Here is an 18076-nt window from a genome sequence, read left to right as displayed (position 1 = left end):
TCATTCTCTGTCTTTCTTATTTTATTTTCATTTAAAAAAATATAACACTTTTTTTTAGCTTCAAAGTTGATAAATTACAACAACAATTTTGAAGTAGCAGTGAAAAAAAAAACTGACAAATAAACTTACATGGGTTCTTACTTTAATTTATTCGTTGTTTTGAAGAAAATAATAAAGCATAATTCTTCAATTTAATGATGTAGATTTATTATTCTTTTACACTTTTTTTTTTGATAAAATTCTATTACACATTATAATTTAGGTAATCTAACATGTAAGAGTCCTATAATCTTCAGTCCCCTAAAAATACCACTTAACAGAAAAAACCTCAAAAAAACTAGAATATCTCTGCCGTCGCTCCAGTTGGGTCCTCCGGCCAACCCATTTCGCGGGTTCTCTACCACTCATCGCTACCAGGTCCTTTATCTTACTCTCTATTTTTAATTTATGTATATGCTTTCATTAATATATGCTGGATTTAGATTCTTGTACGTGAAAATGAAACCTGCTTAGCATTCTCGACAGGAAAAATTAAGTCAATTTTTGGTGGAGTAAGTGATAAGATTATTTCTTGTTTTTTCCTATTTTGTTTTTAAATACCCCTCCCATGGTTATGATGATTTTTTTTTTTGGATCTGGCAGTAACAGGGAAGAAGAGAAAGTAAATTAAGTCGATTTGGTTCAGAACATTAATCTTGCCCAACCGCAGAAATGGCTGGTTTTTTCGCTTCAAAGTGTTCTCGTGGTGCGATTTTATTATCTCACTATTCCTCTGTTGTTATGTTGATCTAAAAATTATTCTAGTAAGTTGGTTTTTTTGAGCTTTCCCATATGAATTTCTTATTCCTGAAGATGTTCTGTAAATATTACTGTACCGATTTGAGGAGAGAACCTTGAGAATTAACCTCCGTAGGTGTTTTCATTTGTTGAGATAAGCTTTTAAATCATTAACTTCAAAGATTATATTGGCTTCCTTGGACATTAACCTAATGTTAAGTGTTGAGTCAGTGTGGAGGATGATAATTTTGGTCCAAGTTTTTGTTTCTTTTTAATGCATATCCTGGCAACTTATTTGGCTTCGTTGGATGATGTTACCTTAGTTTAACGTGTAATCATAAACTCAACTCGTTAGGATTATGTATAGTCATAATTCTCTCTTTTTGTTTTCTCCGATGCATTGGTAATCAAAACTAGTTGGCCGTTCATTGTTGGGAGGCCTTGGTAACAACTTGTCTGCATCAGTAAGCACTCAACATGAGATGACGCACTGCAATTTCTTGTCCCAGGTTAGTGCATTTGTCAATATTTTAAGTGATAGTCCTAAAGAAATTTGCTAACTTACGTAATATAATATGTTGGTGGTATGGGGCTAGTGTTTAAATCTGTCAATTTCTTTTCAATTGACCCAGAGTTCATGTTATTATCATTGATATCACTGGATGATAAAGGGCTTTACTAATAGGGAAGTGCTTTTACATGTAAGGGTTCTAAGGAAATGGGTAAACATAGAAAATATTATTCAAAATCTGCTTAGAAACGATGGTACTATTTTAACTTGATATAAATTATCAGTTACGTTTGATAAGACTGCTCGGGAGATTCATTTGTTTCATCCCCTTTTGCAGCAGCTGCGGACTTTTATACAGATGAGAACTGTACTGAAAGTTGTAGACAATTCCGGGGCAAAGAAAGTGATGTGTATACAAGCTTTGAAGGGGAAGAAGGGAGCAAGACTAGGAGACACTATAATTGCATCAGTGAAGGAGGCCTATCCCAATGGTAAAGTGAAGAAAGGAAAGGTAGTATACGGAGTTGTAGTTCGTGCTGCCATGCAAAAGGGCCGCTGCGATGGAAGTGAGGTCAAGTTTGATGACAATGCCGTGGTGCTTGTCGACAAGCAAGGCCAACCAATTGGAACTAGAGTTTTTGGTCCAGTCCCTCATGAGTTAAGGCAAAAAAAGCATGTCAAGATTCTTAGTTTGGCCGGTCATATTGCCTGAACCGTCTACTAGTAAGAAAGCACAATGTTATTTAGTTTTTTCTTTGGAACACCAATTTTTTACTAGTGTGGTGTTTTAAGGTTTTAATCATCTCCAAATGGCAAGGATTTTGGCTTGATGATAATGTGACTCTCTCTAGGAAATAAGGAGTTGAACTTAAATGTAAACGATTATCATGAACTGAGACTGAGAAGAGGTTAAAGATTGGATTGTTGTATATTGGTATTGACTAATTGTGAACAAGGGGTTGCAACTTGTATCTTGGCTCTTGCAACGCTAACATCTACAAGAAAAGTTCATGTCATATTGAGCTACCGTGTGCGGCTATTTGTTGTCTTTCCTAAACCGCGTTCCTATTGTGTGGAGCTGCCTCGTTTAAAATTTGAAATGATCTTTATCTGATAGAGATCATATCCTAGTCATTTTATAGGTCAATCTTTTGACTTTATCTTATCACTCTTCTTGTACTTTTTAGGGAAAATCCAAATTGGGTATATCATTCCTAATTAATCAATCATATTCTTGTTCTTCACGTTATTTTTCATTAATTTAAATTTGAAGAGCACGAAAACAATTCATCAGAGTATTCTTAGTGCCAGTTTTTTTTGGGTGAATACAAATAAAAAATACTAGATTATTTATAGCTGTTTAGGAGAATATCTTCCACTGATTCAGTAAAGTTGCATTGATTCAGTAAAGTTGCAATTTATTATTCAAATTTGAAATAAATGTAAATATATACATTAATTACATAATATCTCATGATAATTTAAATTTAATATCTGATAACAACGAATCCCTAAGGAATAGGGATTTCCTAACAACTGTCATGCGCAAAACGCATTGCTGATCTCGAATGCAAGGTTAACGCGCTTTCGAGATCGATCAAGACTTCGAGCTCGTTATTTCAGTCAGCCTCCTCCTCACCTTGTGGTTTCTTCGAACTCGGTCATTGGAGACCAACGCCTTCGAATACCCACATGTTCCGAAGAAGATTCTTTCTTTCGAGTTTGAAACTTAAGCTCAGACCTTTCAACTTGTACTCGATTACCAACAATGACAGATCATGAATCACCTATTTATACAAGTGTTCAGCCAATGTTTGTTATTTCCGAGTTTACACTTTTCGAGCCTATATTTCGAAGCTCATTTGTTCATTCTCGAAATTCTGATGTAACACTTGTATTTTATTTTTACAAGTAGACAAGGTGTGTTTACTTTTGGGATTGAGGGATGAGTGTAGAATATGAGTATTATTATATTAGTTTCTTAAATTTATTAAGAAATAAGATACAAATTTAGAATCAAGAAACGTGATTGTCCGTAGGGAACTAGGGATTGTCATTCAAATTAGATAAAATCAAGCTTAATTTTTTTTTTTGAGGTGAATTTGATTAGTAATTATCTAATTTTCATTAATTCTGATTACGTATAATAAACACAATATTAGGTAAAGAAAAGAAAAATATAAATTAGAACATGATACCATTAAATATTATTTTCCTCTAGTTTTCGCCATGTGATTTTGAGTATTATTAAAAAAATTGTGATAGCATGAGAAGGTGAAAAACGTAATTGGAAGGCTTGATAAATTCTTATGGCAAGTGATGACGGTATTATCTTTATTGCCGGCTGAGGCAAGCAAGTAGTGCCACTCACTGTTTTGATAGTAGAAGTCTATGCAAGAATCTATCAGCCATACCATACCAAGGGACATCAGATTTAAGTTTGCTTTTGACTTTTTTGAAAAATCAAATTTGAGCAGCTAGCCAAGCAAGTAGCAACTAGTAAGACAAATACAACTCTAGCTTATTAAAAATGTTGGTGGCATAATTCAACTTAGTGGACCACTTCAAAAGTTTAAATCCCTCTTGTTTATGCTAATTAAACATTTGAAAATTATATTTGATGAAATGATCTTTTGAGAGTTCAAACAAAACAAACAATACGAATATCATTTTAAACTAAACACTATTTCAATTATTTTCAGTCAAATACGGCTCTACGAATATGGTATATAGTATTAGCAAATTCTCGGGTGCACTCCCCTAAAAGGGTACGGTAATTTTTTTTATGACAGTGTACATTGTAGTTATTTAGAACAACCTGCAAATTTTCAGAAAATTCCAAATAATTTACAGTGCTGAAAATAAGGTTAAAACATGTTACATTCCACGTGTGTAAAAAAATTAGTCATACGTGCAATAACCTGTTTTGAATCTAGTTTTCGACACTGTAAATTATTCGAAATTTTCTAAAAATTTGTAAGATGTTCTAAATAACAACAATATACACGATTATAAAAAAAATTTGCCAAAAATACTTCTCAAGCCAAAAACACCAAAGGGTGCACCGGTATACCTTTTTTGCACTGGAGAATTACCCTATATTATTATTCAACTTGAGAAGGGTTCTTTTTTTACAATTCACATGTAGTAGAACGCAGACTTAATTTGTTATATACAAGAGTAAAATTGTACGAATTATTCAATAAGAGATATCTAGTAATTTTACTACGAATATAATATAAGACTAGGTTATAACTCATTAATAAAATTTGAAGAATGTGTATTAAAATCACAATTGGATAAAATAGACGTTGTCTCCTTAATATTTTGAGACATAAAAAGGGAAGAACCCATTCATTCTCACCTAGTGGATTTTTTTTTCTTATTCATGTGATAGTAAGACAGGGTTGTTAGTATAAACAAGACTCTTTCAATTGTAATAAGACCACCTATCTTCACAATTAAGTTTATTTTTTCTAATAAAAAATTATATATCATGTATGTAATGTAACACACTATTTAATGTTCAAATATACTAATTTTATTTTATTATATATTATACACGTGTAATTTGTAATGATTAGATCAAGTGATGATAAAGAATACAGAGTCAGGATACTGACAAAATAGCCAAAAAAAGGAAAAGGGGTGGGTGAGGCCAGACATGCAAGTCAATATAATATTATCATAATTAAATGGTTTGCATATTATAAAAATAAATAAATAAATTATTAATATTCTTAAGCCCGCGGATTAACACGTTGGACCCAAAAAATTTAATCGCGTGCAGAAAGAGGAAGGAAACTTGTCTCAACCGCAAGCTGTATTATTAAATACTGATGTACTCTTATAAAGTTTTGCTCAGTCCCTTTGACCAAAACACAAAATTTTCTAATCTCTCTCTTCTTCCTATTTCATTTTCAAATTTGAAATCAACACCTCATATACATATATATCTATATATATATAGTGGTTAATATTTGAGAGAGCTAACAAAAACAAGAACATATTTTTTTTGAGTAAGAAGAATATAATGGAGAAACAAGCCAAATACCAAGACATATTGAAATTCTTGCCCAGAGCAGCTTCTGTGATCACTTTTCAAAACCCACCATTTAGTCCAAACAGAGATAATAAGATGAGATCGGACAACGCAAGTAAGCAGCTAAAGCTGGCCCACGGAAGAGGATTTTCAGGCCCAATAATCTCCATGATTCCCGACGAGGCTCGGAGAAAGCCCAAGAACGGAAGTTACGCCGATCAAGCCCAAGATCAGGAGCCGACGTCGCCGAAAATCTCATGCATGGGTCAAATCAAGCACAGCAACAAGAAGAAGAAGAAATTGAAGAATAATACTAAAAACAAACGAGTTTCCGCGCCGGCGGCGGTTCAGGAAGCTAAGCCGGTCGCGTGGTCACCGCGTGATGTGAAGAAGCACGCCTCGGCCATTAAGAGGATGTTCATGAGTAGTAACAGTAGAAAATCTAATGCTTCTTCTGTTGATGATCATCATCGTGATCGTGATGGTGATGGTGATGATCATCATAATAAAGCAACGCTTACTGATAGAGCTACTTCTTTGAGTCAAATGAAGCGGTTCGCTAGTGGGCGTAGTGATCCTTTTGCGAGTTTTGATTGGGCGGCGGCTCAGGTTACACCGGTGGACTCGTATCACCAGAATATTTGCTATTTGGATCTTGAAGGGAGTGATCAAGAGGACGAAGAAGAAGAAGAGATTATGGTTCCGTTCTCGGCGCCTATGGTGGTTGGTGAAGGAGTCGCTTTACAGCCAAGGAAGGAAATTAATCTATGGAAGAGAAGAACCATGGCTCCTCCTAGGCCTCTTGAGATCAGAGCAAATTAATTAAATTCATTTATTTCTTTTTTTTCTTATGATTTTTCTTTCCATTTTGGAAGGGTACTTTTGTCCATATGATGAATTTGTAAGGAAACTGTAATTGCATTGGTTGGCATATGTAATAATGCTATATATATATATATATGTAATGTATTAAACCAATTTAAAAGTTACATGATTTGTTTGTTTAAAATTTAGTGTTGTAAGAAAAGAAAAGAAAAAAAATTACATGAGTTCTACATATTGAAGAAATGCATAATGCCAAGTAACCTTTTATATCATAATTAATTCTTTTTTAAGTGTCATTTTGCAAAATAATTTAATTTAAAACTCTAAAGAGAGGCAAAAGAATACATATTTCCCATCTGACCAACATTGCACATGTAAAATCCAATCTCAAACCTTTTTATTTTCTTTACCTCATTATTTATTTGTTTTGAAAGGAAGTTTCTCCACTTTGAATGATTTGAATTTGATTTTAGAGTCCCCTTTTTTTCGCACGAGTATCATTTGAAGTTTTCTTTTTTCCAGCCAGAGTTAATAACTTATTTCCATATATTATTAGTTTTCTTATTATTAAGATAATTGATACGGGATTTAATTTGTTTGGATATGCTCAGATAACCTAAATATAGAAATGATTGTTGTTGGATATGATACTTTGTAAAGAAGTTTTTTTTTTTCAACACATTTGGATAGCTTGTCGACACCTACATAATAAAGTGTTGAAAAAACTACTTTAAAGAGATTTTAAAAAAATTAATTAAAAAAAAGATATTTTGTCTAATAAAATTAAAAATATATATTTTTACCAATTATTCTATGGGTGCTTCTATTTTTATTTTTAATTATGAAATGATTCATTAAAAGATGTGAAAGCATCAAAACTCATACAGAGTACAAATGACTAAGGCATAGGCACATTGGTAGGCCAGACCACCAGACTATAACATTGTCCAAAGAAAGAGCCAGTTTGGCAAGGGAATGAGCTACTGAATTATTTAGTCTACATTGAACTGTACCACCAAAGTTTTGATATCCTGGATGACCATCCCAAACTCTGAGATAGAAACATGGTTATTATGTAAGGCTTGGCAAACTCTCATACAACAATTATATGTGTATATCCCAATCATGAACACAAGAGTAAACCCTCTAGCATGGCAGAGGCTCCGGCCAAGTGTGACAACATAGTTAAGACTTGTGGTACTGAAGAGGACCCCAGTACCACAAGTCTTACATGTGTCACATGTTCCTGTTGTAGTGTCACGAAAATCTGAGATTTTCGTGTTCAACAAGCACCCTACGACGAATCATGTTTCGTCGCTGTAAGTATATAATTTTTTTAAAAAAATTAATTAATTATATTGATTAAATTTTATTTAATTAAATAATAAAACCAATTTATTAATTAAATAATAAAACAAATTTAACAATATTCATAGTCTCTAAAATGTAAAAAACAAAATATAAATAATATTGTCTCCAAATTAAAAAAAAACAACACAAAATATTAATATAATAAAACTAAGTGTCATCAAAATCAATTCCAAACTCATTATCGTCGGGCTGTGGTGATTGTTGTTGTGGTTGTGCCTGCTGTGGTTGAAAGTTTGCCATCATGAACGGTATTATATTAATGTCCAAGTTAACAAGCTGAAATTGTGGAGTTTGGATGTTCGGATTTGTTGCTTGCAAAAATTGTTGTATTTGCTAGAAGTTGTTGTTTTGGGTCATAATGGCTTGACTGAAATGTTGAATCATGGACTGGAAAGCCTCAGGTGGTACCGTTGGAGGGCCGACTGTGGTGGACAGAAATTGTTGTCTCTGATTGTGAAGATGAACTAGTGGCGCCTGAGGCAAAGGTACTAGTGCCCTTCAACTTGCGTCCAATACCTCGGTTGTGGCCACGACGCGTTGACCAAGTATCTTTGAGACGACTTGTGTCTCATTGACAGTGGCACTTCTTGCTGAAGATTGAGATTGAGATTGAGATTGGGATTAGGATTGTGTCTGGACTTCTTGCTGCAAGGCATCCTGCAAACAAGACAATTAATACATAATTTAATTGAATAATATACATATATACAAAACTTAAAAAGCTACTTACATATGCAATATTAGCATTCATGTTCACTCATCCATGTGTCGGATGATTGTATATGTCATGGAACGTATCGATAATGCTGGACAGTTCTTTAGTCTGAAGATTCATCTTTAGAAAACAAAATTTAACATAATCTCAGTTAAATATTGAAATTATTATCAAGATAACTTAAAATATTTCAAATTATCTATATATTTTAATTTACCTTCTTAAATCGAGCAGAAGCATAAGAAGTCGATCCATGGAGACTTAGATACTTCTGTTTTGCTCTGTTGGCAGCATTTGCCTTTAAGCGTGCCATGAACTGTGGAGTGCTGAAAATGTCAATAATGTTGCCATCATTGTCAGTTACTTTCTTAGAGAAATTTGAACCGAAGCCATCAGGAAGTCTAACTTCTTTTACGAACTGACAAAAAAACCATCTATCATCCGGTATGAAAGAGTATATAGGATGTGGTTTGATCAACTTCGTACCGTCTTCCTTGAGGTGCAACTCTTGTCGGATTACCCCAATTCTTCAAGTCTACTCGTGCGTTGGTGGTGTCTTTAGATTTCTTATTCATAAGAAAAGTACCAAGTAAACTGTCGCAAACATTTTTCTCTACATGCATCACATCTAAATTGTGCTTCAGTTCAAGTTCAGACCAGAAATCAAGCTAAAAGAAAATACTCTTTTTACTCTAATTAAGTTCTTTCGGATATCACTTTCTTTTCACACCCCCGAAACTAACATGTTTACCCGACAAACGATCTGGAAAATGCGTTAATTGTTCAAGTATGTCTTGACTACTGATTTTTCGTGGAGGACATCCTTTTCATATTTCCCATCAAACAAGTGACTCTTCCTCCCAAAATTTAAAATCTGCATAAAAACATATAAACCAGTCCTAGAACATACATAAAATTTAATACAATCATTTGAATTCACAAATAAACAACAAAAACATATTATAAACATATTCACAAAGCAACATATTATTTATATAACCTAACTTATATATAATTCAAAACAAAAAATTTATTTAACCTAACATATATACCATTGAAAACAAAAAATTATAATAAACATATAATTATATTAATCTAACCTACCACACAATTTAAAAATATATTTCACATTCACATTTATATACAAATAAACATATTCGTATAATCACATTTATACATATACTTATACATATATCTAACCTATCATACATTTTTGTATAACATAACATTTAATTAAATTAAATTAACATAAAAAAAATTAAAAATCACAAATATAATTAAATTAACAATACGAATCCCTAAAATGAAAAACAAAATTCAACACTATCTAAAATAACCAATTACACAACTAATAACATAATTTAACCAGTAACCAACCACAAGATATTTAAAAAAAAAAATTACCTAAGACTCTGGCTGGGGGATTATCCAAAGGCAAAGGCTTGGGATGATGATCCAATACCCAAATCTGAAAAAGAAAACAAACAAAAAATGTCGAAACTCACGTGCACCAAATACAAATTATACACATATATTAAGAAAAAAAATACATATTAAAGGATATAATAGCAAGATAGTGAGTTTAGACTATCGAAACTTGGGGGAAATTGGCCAAAACAGGATTGGGCGACGGATAAACTCTCTGTTTCTCAATTTTTTTTTAAGAAAAACCGAGGAGAATGAGGAAGAAAGTCTCTGCCTGGGGGTTATATCGCTGTGACCTATAGCGACGATATGTGTAATGACCAGTCGTCGCTGATTTCAAACGCATTGTTTCACTCAAACGGCATGTCATCGTTGTAGGATAGTTAATAGTACACGAATCATCTCGTGTACTACGCGTCTACCCTACATCAACGACATGTCGTCGCTATAAGTAGTGAAATTTGACTTAAATTTTTTGACAGCTCACTTTCCCACATTTTTTTTGGGCCCTATTGCGACGACATGTCGTCACAATAGATACAAAATAACTGACCAGTGGATTAAATTAGACTCTATAGCGATGACATGTCGTCGATATACGAAGTGAAAATAGGCAGCCGACTCTTGGCGGTTAAGTTCCCTCCCTATCCTACAGCGACGACATGTCGTCGCTCTAGATTAACATATTTCCCTTCTTTTTTAACACAAGTACTCTACAGTGACGACACGTCGTCGCTATACGGGAGTGCAAATAGGCAACCAACTCTGGGCGGTTGAGTTCCCTCCCCATCCTACAGTGACGACATATCGTCACTTTAGACAAACATATTTCCCTCTCTTTTTTCGATGATCATCGCAGTAGGGTCAGTTCCCGTCTCTTGTTCCCTCCAAATTCCTGGTACCCTACAACGACGATTTTTCGTCGTTGTAGGGTACCAAGAATTCAGAGGACCTGGTCATGTATTGTTGACGAGCCCCTACAGCAACGCCATGTCGTTGATGTAGCTTATTTTTTTTAATAATTTAAAAAAAAAAAGATTTTTTCATGGATTTTGACTACATACAGTGACGACTCAATCTTTTGAGACGTCACAATAAATATCGTCGTTGTAGAGTCTTTTTCTTGTAGTGTCTGACGCCAGCTTCATGCCTTCTTCGCATTAGTCTAGGTACATACTCAAAAGACCAACTAGTGACAAACTCATCCACAATCATGTAGTTATCATGTACATACTAGTTGCGTCTGTACCACACTGACCAAAAAATGATTATTAGCTTTGCGATTTTATGATTATTGGCACCCACTTTTTTTTTCCTTTTACCATTTTATAATTAAAACTAATTATTTACAAATATAACTTTGTGAAAATTGACATAAATATCATCCTATAATTTTAAAACATAAACCATATTTCTTATTACATCAATCTCTAACACAATAGTTATTCAAAAAATTAGGTTATCAATTTAAGGTACAAAAATTATCAACAATATATAGCTAATGGAAGAAGAAAATTATGATGTGGGTGTAGAAAATTGTGATTCTATTCTATTAATGATTTTAATTCTTACGAGGTTATATTTTTAAAAAATTTATTATTAATATTTGTATTTTATTATATGTATATCATATATGTGAATTCTTCAAAAAGATATTTTAATATATTTTTTTATTGTATTTTATTGTTAAAATTGTTTATTAGATGTGTTTAAGCATTTTTTTTTCTTTTAAATTTCATGAATAAAATTTTATATAAATTAAATAATAATGTAGGGGGTGGGAAAGAAATATTTTCAAATTTTATGTTGACTGATTTGCCTATGATTTATAAGTGAGTTTCCCAAAATAAAAATAACTAATAAAACACTAAAAAAAAAGAGTCTAATGTGACAACATTCAAGTTATATGTTTATTGCAGTGACATATCATCACAATTAAATTAAAAAAACTAATGTAGATGCTCTTGTATTTTAATGAGTTTGTCTCCAAAACTTTCTTAATTTATTGTGATGACTAAGGTGCAACCATAAATTGTAGCAATTGTGGCATTGTGATGACTAAGGTGCAACCATAAATTGTAGCAATTGTGGCGACTTCTTAATCTAATAGTTGCAATAGACTATTTTTTTGAGTGAATTTTTTTTTATACTCTATAAATAAATATATAGATAAATAAAATTTTGTAGATTCTTTTTTTAATTCTTTCACTATTTGTATATAAAAAAAAATATAGATACCCCAAAGTTAATTTTTATTAGTGCTATAAAAAATTGAATTAAGCACTTTTTTTTTAAAAAAAATCTCTTAAAAAATCAAGACATCTTAAATAGCATAAGAAAGTTTTCACTTTTCACTTTTCTTTCAAGGCAGATTTGGAGTCGTAAGCCTAGCTAGGTGCCAGAATTTAATGAAAGTTGCGAGGTTAATTGGTGGTTTCCACGTCAAATCAATATTAGTTGGTAGGTTAGTTTTTGCTTGAACATTTGGCATTATGCTACATATAACCACTTGAGCTCCGAAAATGAAGTCTCTAATAATAATTAAATGTAGTAGTAATCTTTGTGCTAGTGGCACCATGATCTTAATTCAAACATTTAACAATTTTGAAGATAAAGCTTTGCTTGATGTTTTGGATTATATATAAGCAATAATTACGATGTTGATCTAAATGGCATAGCAATTTGCAGTTTCATGAGTAGCTAAGCAAGTAGAAGGAGCTCTTACTTTTAGGTGGCCAATTGTGATGATAATGGTGATAATTAGAGACTCGCCCTTTCAAAAAAAATAAAAATCAAACTGAAAGGTGATAAGATTGTTGACTTTGAGTCTTCATAAATACTTAGGTACTCTCTAATTAAAAATAAATAAATGGATAATACTTTTATCCCTAAACTATGACCAATTTAGATTTTGCCCCAGAATAATTTGCAATGCTAATTTTTTTTTCATAAACTATACATGTTACTCAAATGTGAGACTTTTGTTAGATTTCGTCTTAGGTGGCTAACAGAATGATGATGTGGCATTTTGCTGCTAATGTGACAATGCGACATGTAGAATAATAAGCAACGTTGACCAGCGTTTTGGTCAACGACATTGAATCAATTTATATGACTGTAGTAATTAATAAAACGAATTGAAATCAAGTAAACGACACACAAAATTTTATAGTGATTCGGCTCCAAGATGGTAATGACCTACGTCTACTTGCACTTTTATTAATCAAAGAAGTCTCAGACTCAAGATTAAGAAGAAACAGGGTTCAACTGAGTTTCTCAAGCCCGAGAGAAAAATAATACAATTCATTAGGGTTTTGTATGTAAAATGCATACAAATTCAGCTTAGAGATAATGACTGAGAGAGATCTTTATTTATAGTCTCTTAATGGGTTTTACACGTCAAATAACATAGGTTTTACACGTGTAGTGTGAGATTGTTATACTTGGTTACAAATTCAAATAATACAGAGTTAATACAATTCAATTATTGACATAAATATCTTGGGATATTTTGTAGAATCTCGTGAAATCCGAATCTTCGAGTGAAAAATGTATCCTACATTGAGCAGGTCTGTCTTCGAGCAACTTCATGAGACAGCACAAGCCTGCTTCTTCTCTTTGAGAAGACTGCAACTATTCGTACTAATGATGTCTGCTCTAGCAGCTTCATAAGATGATACCAGCTGTATTCTCTTCTAGCAGACTTCTATTCTAGTAGCTCTAAAAGATGGTACCAGCTAGCTTCTCTTTGAGTGGACTTATATTCTAGCAACTCCAGAAGATGGTACCAGCTATCTTCTATTCAAGCAGACTTCTATTATAGCAGCTCCAGAAGATGGTACTAACTATCTTCTCTTCGAGCATACTACTATTCTAGTAGCTCTAGAAGATGGTACTAGCTATCTTCTCTTCGAGCATACTACTATTCTAGCACCTTCAGAAGATGGTACCAGCTATCTTATCTCGATCAACTCTCAAAATTTGACGTCATTTACTACCACATGTCCTCTTCAAATGCCATATCATCATGTCCAAATTTGAGTTAAACAAGCAATTTTCTCCCCGAACTTCAACTACTACCAAATCATGCATTTTTTATTAAAAAATATAATATTTTTTCTTAAACAAATAATTAAAACCTTATTTTTTTAAATAATCATTTTAAAATATTCAAAACTTAAAAATATAATTAATAAAAAATAAGTTTTTTTTTTCTTTTTCTTTTCTTTTACAATATAAAATAAATCTATTTTAAAATAAAAATTAATAATAAATCTTAAAACTAACTTTTTCCCCCTTCTTCTTCTTCTTCTTCTTCTTCACTACATCTGCTCCATCCTTCCCAACCACTCTAGGCTTTGCAACAAGATGGATGGTCGGAGGACACAACGGAGACAGTTAGAGGGTGCAAGAGGACTAGAAGACGAATTGTGTAACACCCCAAGTTGCTAATAAGGTTTAGGACCTTGATTAGCGTGCTTGGAGGGCAATAGGTGAGCTAATATGCTAATATATGAATTTAAATGAATATGTGATTAGAATGCACGTTTAGGTGGTATAAATATGCATGTGGCCCCGTTTGCATGATAAGGGTAAATTGGTAATTTTATCCCGTTGAGGGCATAAATGTGATAATTGTATTATGTGACTTGTACCACATGAGTGTGGTGATAATAATGTGATGCACGTGCTGAGATGGTCCTAGAGAGCTAGATAACTCAAAAGTCACAGCGGGATTTCACACCCGGCTCGGGAGAAGCCTAGGGGTACTTTGGGGAAATTCGTGAGTGGAGTTGAGAATTTGTGGTTAATGGTTATTGGTGATTAGGTAACCTTAGTAACCATTAGTAACCACTGAGAGTAACAAGTTTAGATGGAAAGTGGTAGAATTGTAATATAAGTGAAAGGACAAGAGTGCCCTTGAGGTTTAGTTAGGAGAGGATAACCATGGGAGGATAGGATAGTAATTTGGTTGGGATATAGATGAATTTGGCTGAGGAAGAATCATTTACGTTATTTTACTTAAGTATAGTCTGAATATTGTGTTGGAAAGCTTTAGAGGAAACTAGAGAAAACAGAAGGGAAGGAGAGGAGCTTCTGAATTTCTATGGAATCAAGAAGGGAATTGAGGCCAGAAAACCTAGAGGATTGCTTTGCATATTGAGGTAAGGGAATTTTTATGTGGTTATGTTGTGGAATTCAGCTATGAATATCATGGTTTGAGAATTGAATTGTGTGGCTGTTTGGTGGATTCTTGGGGATGAAGCTTGCCTAGGTTCAGTTTGGGAATAAGAGGGATTTGAAGAAGGCCCAGGGGAGAATTTCTACTTGAGGTAAGGGTTTTATGCATCTCTGTTATGTGTTAGCTGCTGTGATTCAAGTTTCTGGTTTGTTAGCTTAAGTTTCATGAAGTTTTAAGCCAATTTGTGAATTGAGGATTTGATTGTGTGTTTAGGCTTGTTGTGGGTGTTTCTGAGTTGTTAGATGGTTTATTTGGGGTTTTGGATTGATTTTCAGGTTTGGGTATGCCTTGGTATTGGTTTGGGAGTGTTTTGGCTCGGGAAAATGTTGGGGAAAAACCCAGATTTCTGGGTTCGCGAAGGAGCGCCGCGGCCCTGTTCTTGGGCGCCGCGGCGCGAGGCTGTTTCTGGGCAGGGGAAGCTTTCTGACTTGCTAGGCGCCGCGGCCCTCTAGGGCAGCGCCGCAGCGCTAGGCTATTTTCAGGGCATGGAATTTTGCAATTTTGAGCTTTTGCTTCGGGGGTTCGGGGGATGTTCTCGATGAATTGTTTTAGGAATTTGGGGGTCCCGAGAGTGTGGGATTGGTCCCGGGAAGTGGTTTTGGATTGATTAGTATTAAAGGATGTTTTATATGTGTTGTGACTAGGTCTCCGGAGAGGCTTGGGTTAGAGGACCGTGCTTGCGACCTTGGTGCATCGGAAAGCTCGGGATACAGGTAAGAAAACCACTGTTCCCACAGAGCTTGTATGCAGGGCTGAGCCCAATATGTCTGAATTGCAGGGCGTAGCCCTTTGATTGAATTTGTTAGTATTCAGTATATGTTTGTTATGCTATGAATGCGATTTGATGCATGTTCGACGAGAGCCAGGAACGGCGTAGGCCGAGGTCGGCAGGGGCCGGGAACGGCAAAGGGTCGGGAACGACGTTCGGCACGTTGAGTGCAAGGCCGAGTACGGCAAGGGGCCGGGAGCAGCGTTAAGCATGTGGAGTGTGAGTTGCCAGGGTGAGACCCTAAAGGATACTTGGGATATCCTCACGGTGTGGACCGCGAACCCAGGTCCTGGTAAAGCGCCTGGGACGGCATGGCCGTATGTGTTTAGTCTATTGGTGGCTTGACTATATGCTAAGTGTTTGTTATGCACATGTTAACTGTTTGTGAGGGTTTTCTTGCTGGGCTTCGGCTCACGGGTGCTCTGTGGTGCAGGTAAGGGCAAGAGGAAAGTCAACCAACCATGAGTATGGAGAGCGTGAAGCGGCGTGTACATGTTTGGCCTGCCTGGCTGCCACGGCCAGTGGTTTTGGGAGATGGTTGTATTAAAACTTAAATTTTGTCGTCTAGTCGACTCAAACTTGTAAATTATATGTTGTAAATATTTCTAAACAGTATCTTGGGATCCCAAGTGTCAATTACTCAATGATTTACAGTAAATGGAATTATTTTCAAAGTTTGTTTCGCTGTTTACGATTTAATCACACTTTTGACTTAAAACCTCGATTAGCGAGTTGAATGCACGTTTAAAAACTCACTTAGTAACGGCTCTAAGGAAGTAGGGCGTTACAAATTGTAACGACTCAAAATTACTAATGAGGCTTAAGGGCCTTGATTAGTGTGTCGGGAGGGCATAACTAGATTATGTGTGATTTAAATTATTAAATGCATGATTATGTGATAAGCATGCTTATATGATTATTTGGATATATGAGATGTATGATTATGAGTATTAGTATGCATGTAGGCCCTGATTAGGTTATAAGGGCATATTCGTAATTTTGGCCCGTTGAGGGCATAAAAGTAAATATTTGTGATAAATTGTTGAGACCACATTATTATTTATGGCATTTGGATCAAAATCATAACTCACCCTACTAATGAAATTTTACACCATCGATTGGGTGTAGGTTGAAAGAATTTTTTTTATTATAGTCGAGCTAAAGACTATAAACTAAAACGCTTTGTAAGAGGCAACCCATACTTTCGTGTTTCATTTTATATTTCACTTGTGTTCTGTGTTTTTATTTCATGTTTTTCAAAAGCTTGAAGGAAACTTCTTGCCCAAAAAGAAAAGAAGAGAAGAAAACAAATGAGCCAAATCAAGAAAGCATACATCCAAGGGAGTAGTTCTTAATTTTTTCCATTTTATTACTCATTGAGGACAATGTTTCATTTAAGTTTGGGGGTAGTGTGTATGTGTTTTTCTTTGTGTTTATGTATTTTTCTTTGTGTTTATGCATGTTTTCCATTTGTTGTAAAATTAAAAAAAATTATTTTCTTTATTTGTTTTTATGTGATTTTCATTTGTTATATATATTTTCTTTGTTTTGTTTGAAAAAAATATTGGTGATTCTCATTTTCTAAAATTATGATTGAAATTATTAAGCTTTACTTTTAATTTTTATGTTAGTTTTGTTTAAATACATATTTTTCATAATATGTCACTTCTCTATTCTATTCAAATTTGTGATATTTGGATATAGTTTATTTAAACATTAAATTCTTTAAATCTCTATAAAAATTTAAATACATATTTTTCATAATATGTTACTTCTCTATTCACATGATGATTAGATGTTTTTGTGTTTGTATGTTAAGTATCTATTTTGAAAACAATTTTAACTTTTCAAATTAATTACATAAGCTTTACTTTTATTTGTAATTTTCTTTGAACTATTTCCATTATGTAATTTTTGACGAAAATATTAGACATCATCAATTAAAAAAAAATGTGTGTGTTTTTAATTTTTCTTTTGCTCGAGGACTAGCAAAATATTAAGTTTGAGGGTGTGATAACTCTACCAAATAGAGTTATTTTACCACTTTTTATGTGCTAATTATTGCTTAATTCTTGAGTTTTTAATTGATTTATTAAGTTTTAAAGTCATTTTGAATTTATTGGGTTTATTTTGATTTTATATATTTTTGTGTGTTTTTATAGTTATTTTGTTGTAAAATGTTGTAGTTAATTATTTGAATTATTGTTATTTAATTTGAGGTAAAAATGTTGTATTATTGAGCTTAAATGTTAAATATAAATTAAATTATAATTAATATTTTCAAAGAATTAACTTGATTTATTTTATAGTGAAAATATTTTATTATGATTTATTTTGTTAGGGAATTTGTGGTATTTTTATGTTTGGAGAAAAGGATAGAAAACAAGAAAAGAAAGGAA

General features: G+C 33.4%; 2 protein-coding genes across 5 annotated transcripts; both read left to right on the top strand.

Annotated features, from left to right (window-relative positions):
- Window positions 1-156: 156 nt before the first annotated feature.
- On the top strand, window positions 157-2259 carry LOC133803710 (large ribosomal subunit protein uL14mz-like). 4 transcript variants are annotated; one of them, XM_062241822.1, is made up of 4 exons: window positions 157-417; window positions 643-745; window positions 1195-1286; window positions 1629-2259. In XM_062241822.1, the coding sequence occupies exons 2-4, from the start codon at window positions 712-714 to the stop codon at window positions 1998-2000; spliced, it is 498 nt and encodes a 165-aa protein (XP_062097806.1). In that variant the 5' UTR covers window positions 157-417; window positions 643-711; the 3' UTR covers window positions 2001-2259. The 4 variants fall into 4 exon arrangements, with proteins under 4 accessions (XP_062097806.1, XP_062097804.1, XP_062097805.1 ...); XM_062241820.1 differs by having other exon boundaries at window positions 175-417; window positions 1626-2259; XM_062241821.1 differs by lacking the exon at window positions 157-417 and adding an exon at window positions 424-551 and having other exon boundaries at window positions 1626-2259.
- Window positions 2260-5179: 2920 nt separating this feature from the next.
- On the top strand, window positions 5180-6430 carry LOC133803781 (uncharacterized protein At1g76070). Its single transcript, XM_062241898.1, has one exon. The coding sequence runs from the start codon at window positions 5322-5324 to the stop codon at window positions 6150-6152; it is 831 nt and encodes a 276-aa protein (XP_062097882.1). The 5' UTR covers window positions 5180-5321; the 3' UTR covers window positions 6153-6430.
- Window positions 6431-18076: the final 11646 nt, after the last annotated feature.

This window comes from Humulus lupulus, chromosome X, assembly GCF_963169125.1.
Source record: "Humulus lupulus chromosome X, drHumLupu1.1, whole genome shotgun sequence".
NCBI classification, from domain to species: Eukaryota; Viridiplantae; Streptophyta; class Magnoliopsida; order Rosales; family Cannabaceae; genus Humulus; species Humulus lupulus.
The sequence above is the reverse complement of the archived record's forward strand: the minus strand, read 5'-3'. Positions and strand labels throughout refer to the sequence as shown.

Coding starts and splice junctions, on each gene's coding strand:
- LOC133803781 (XM_062241898.1), top strand. CDS start 5,322: ATGGAGAAACAAGCCAAATACCAAGACATATTGAAATTCTTGCCCAGA.
- LOC133803710 (XM_062241820.1), top strand. CDS start 712: ATGGCTGGTTTTTTCGCTTCAAAGTGTTCTCGTG. Junction 746..1,194: donor CGCTTCAAAGTGTTCTCGTG/GTGCGATTTTAT, acceptor AATCAAAACTAG/TTGGCCGTTCATTGTTGGGA. Junction 1,287..1,625: donor ACTGCAATTTCTTGTCCCAG/GTTAGTGCATTT, acceptor CCCCTTTTGCAG/CAGCTGCGGACTTTTATACA.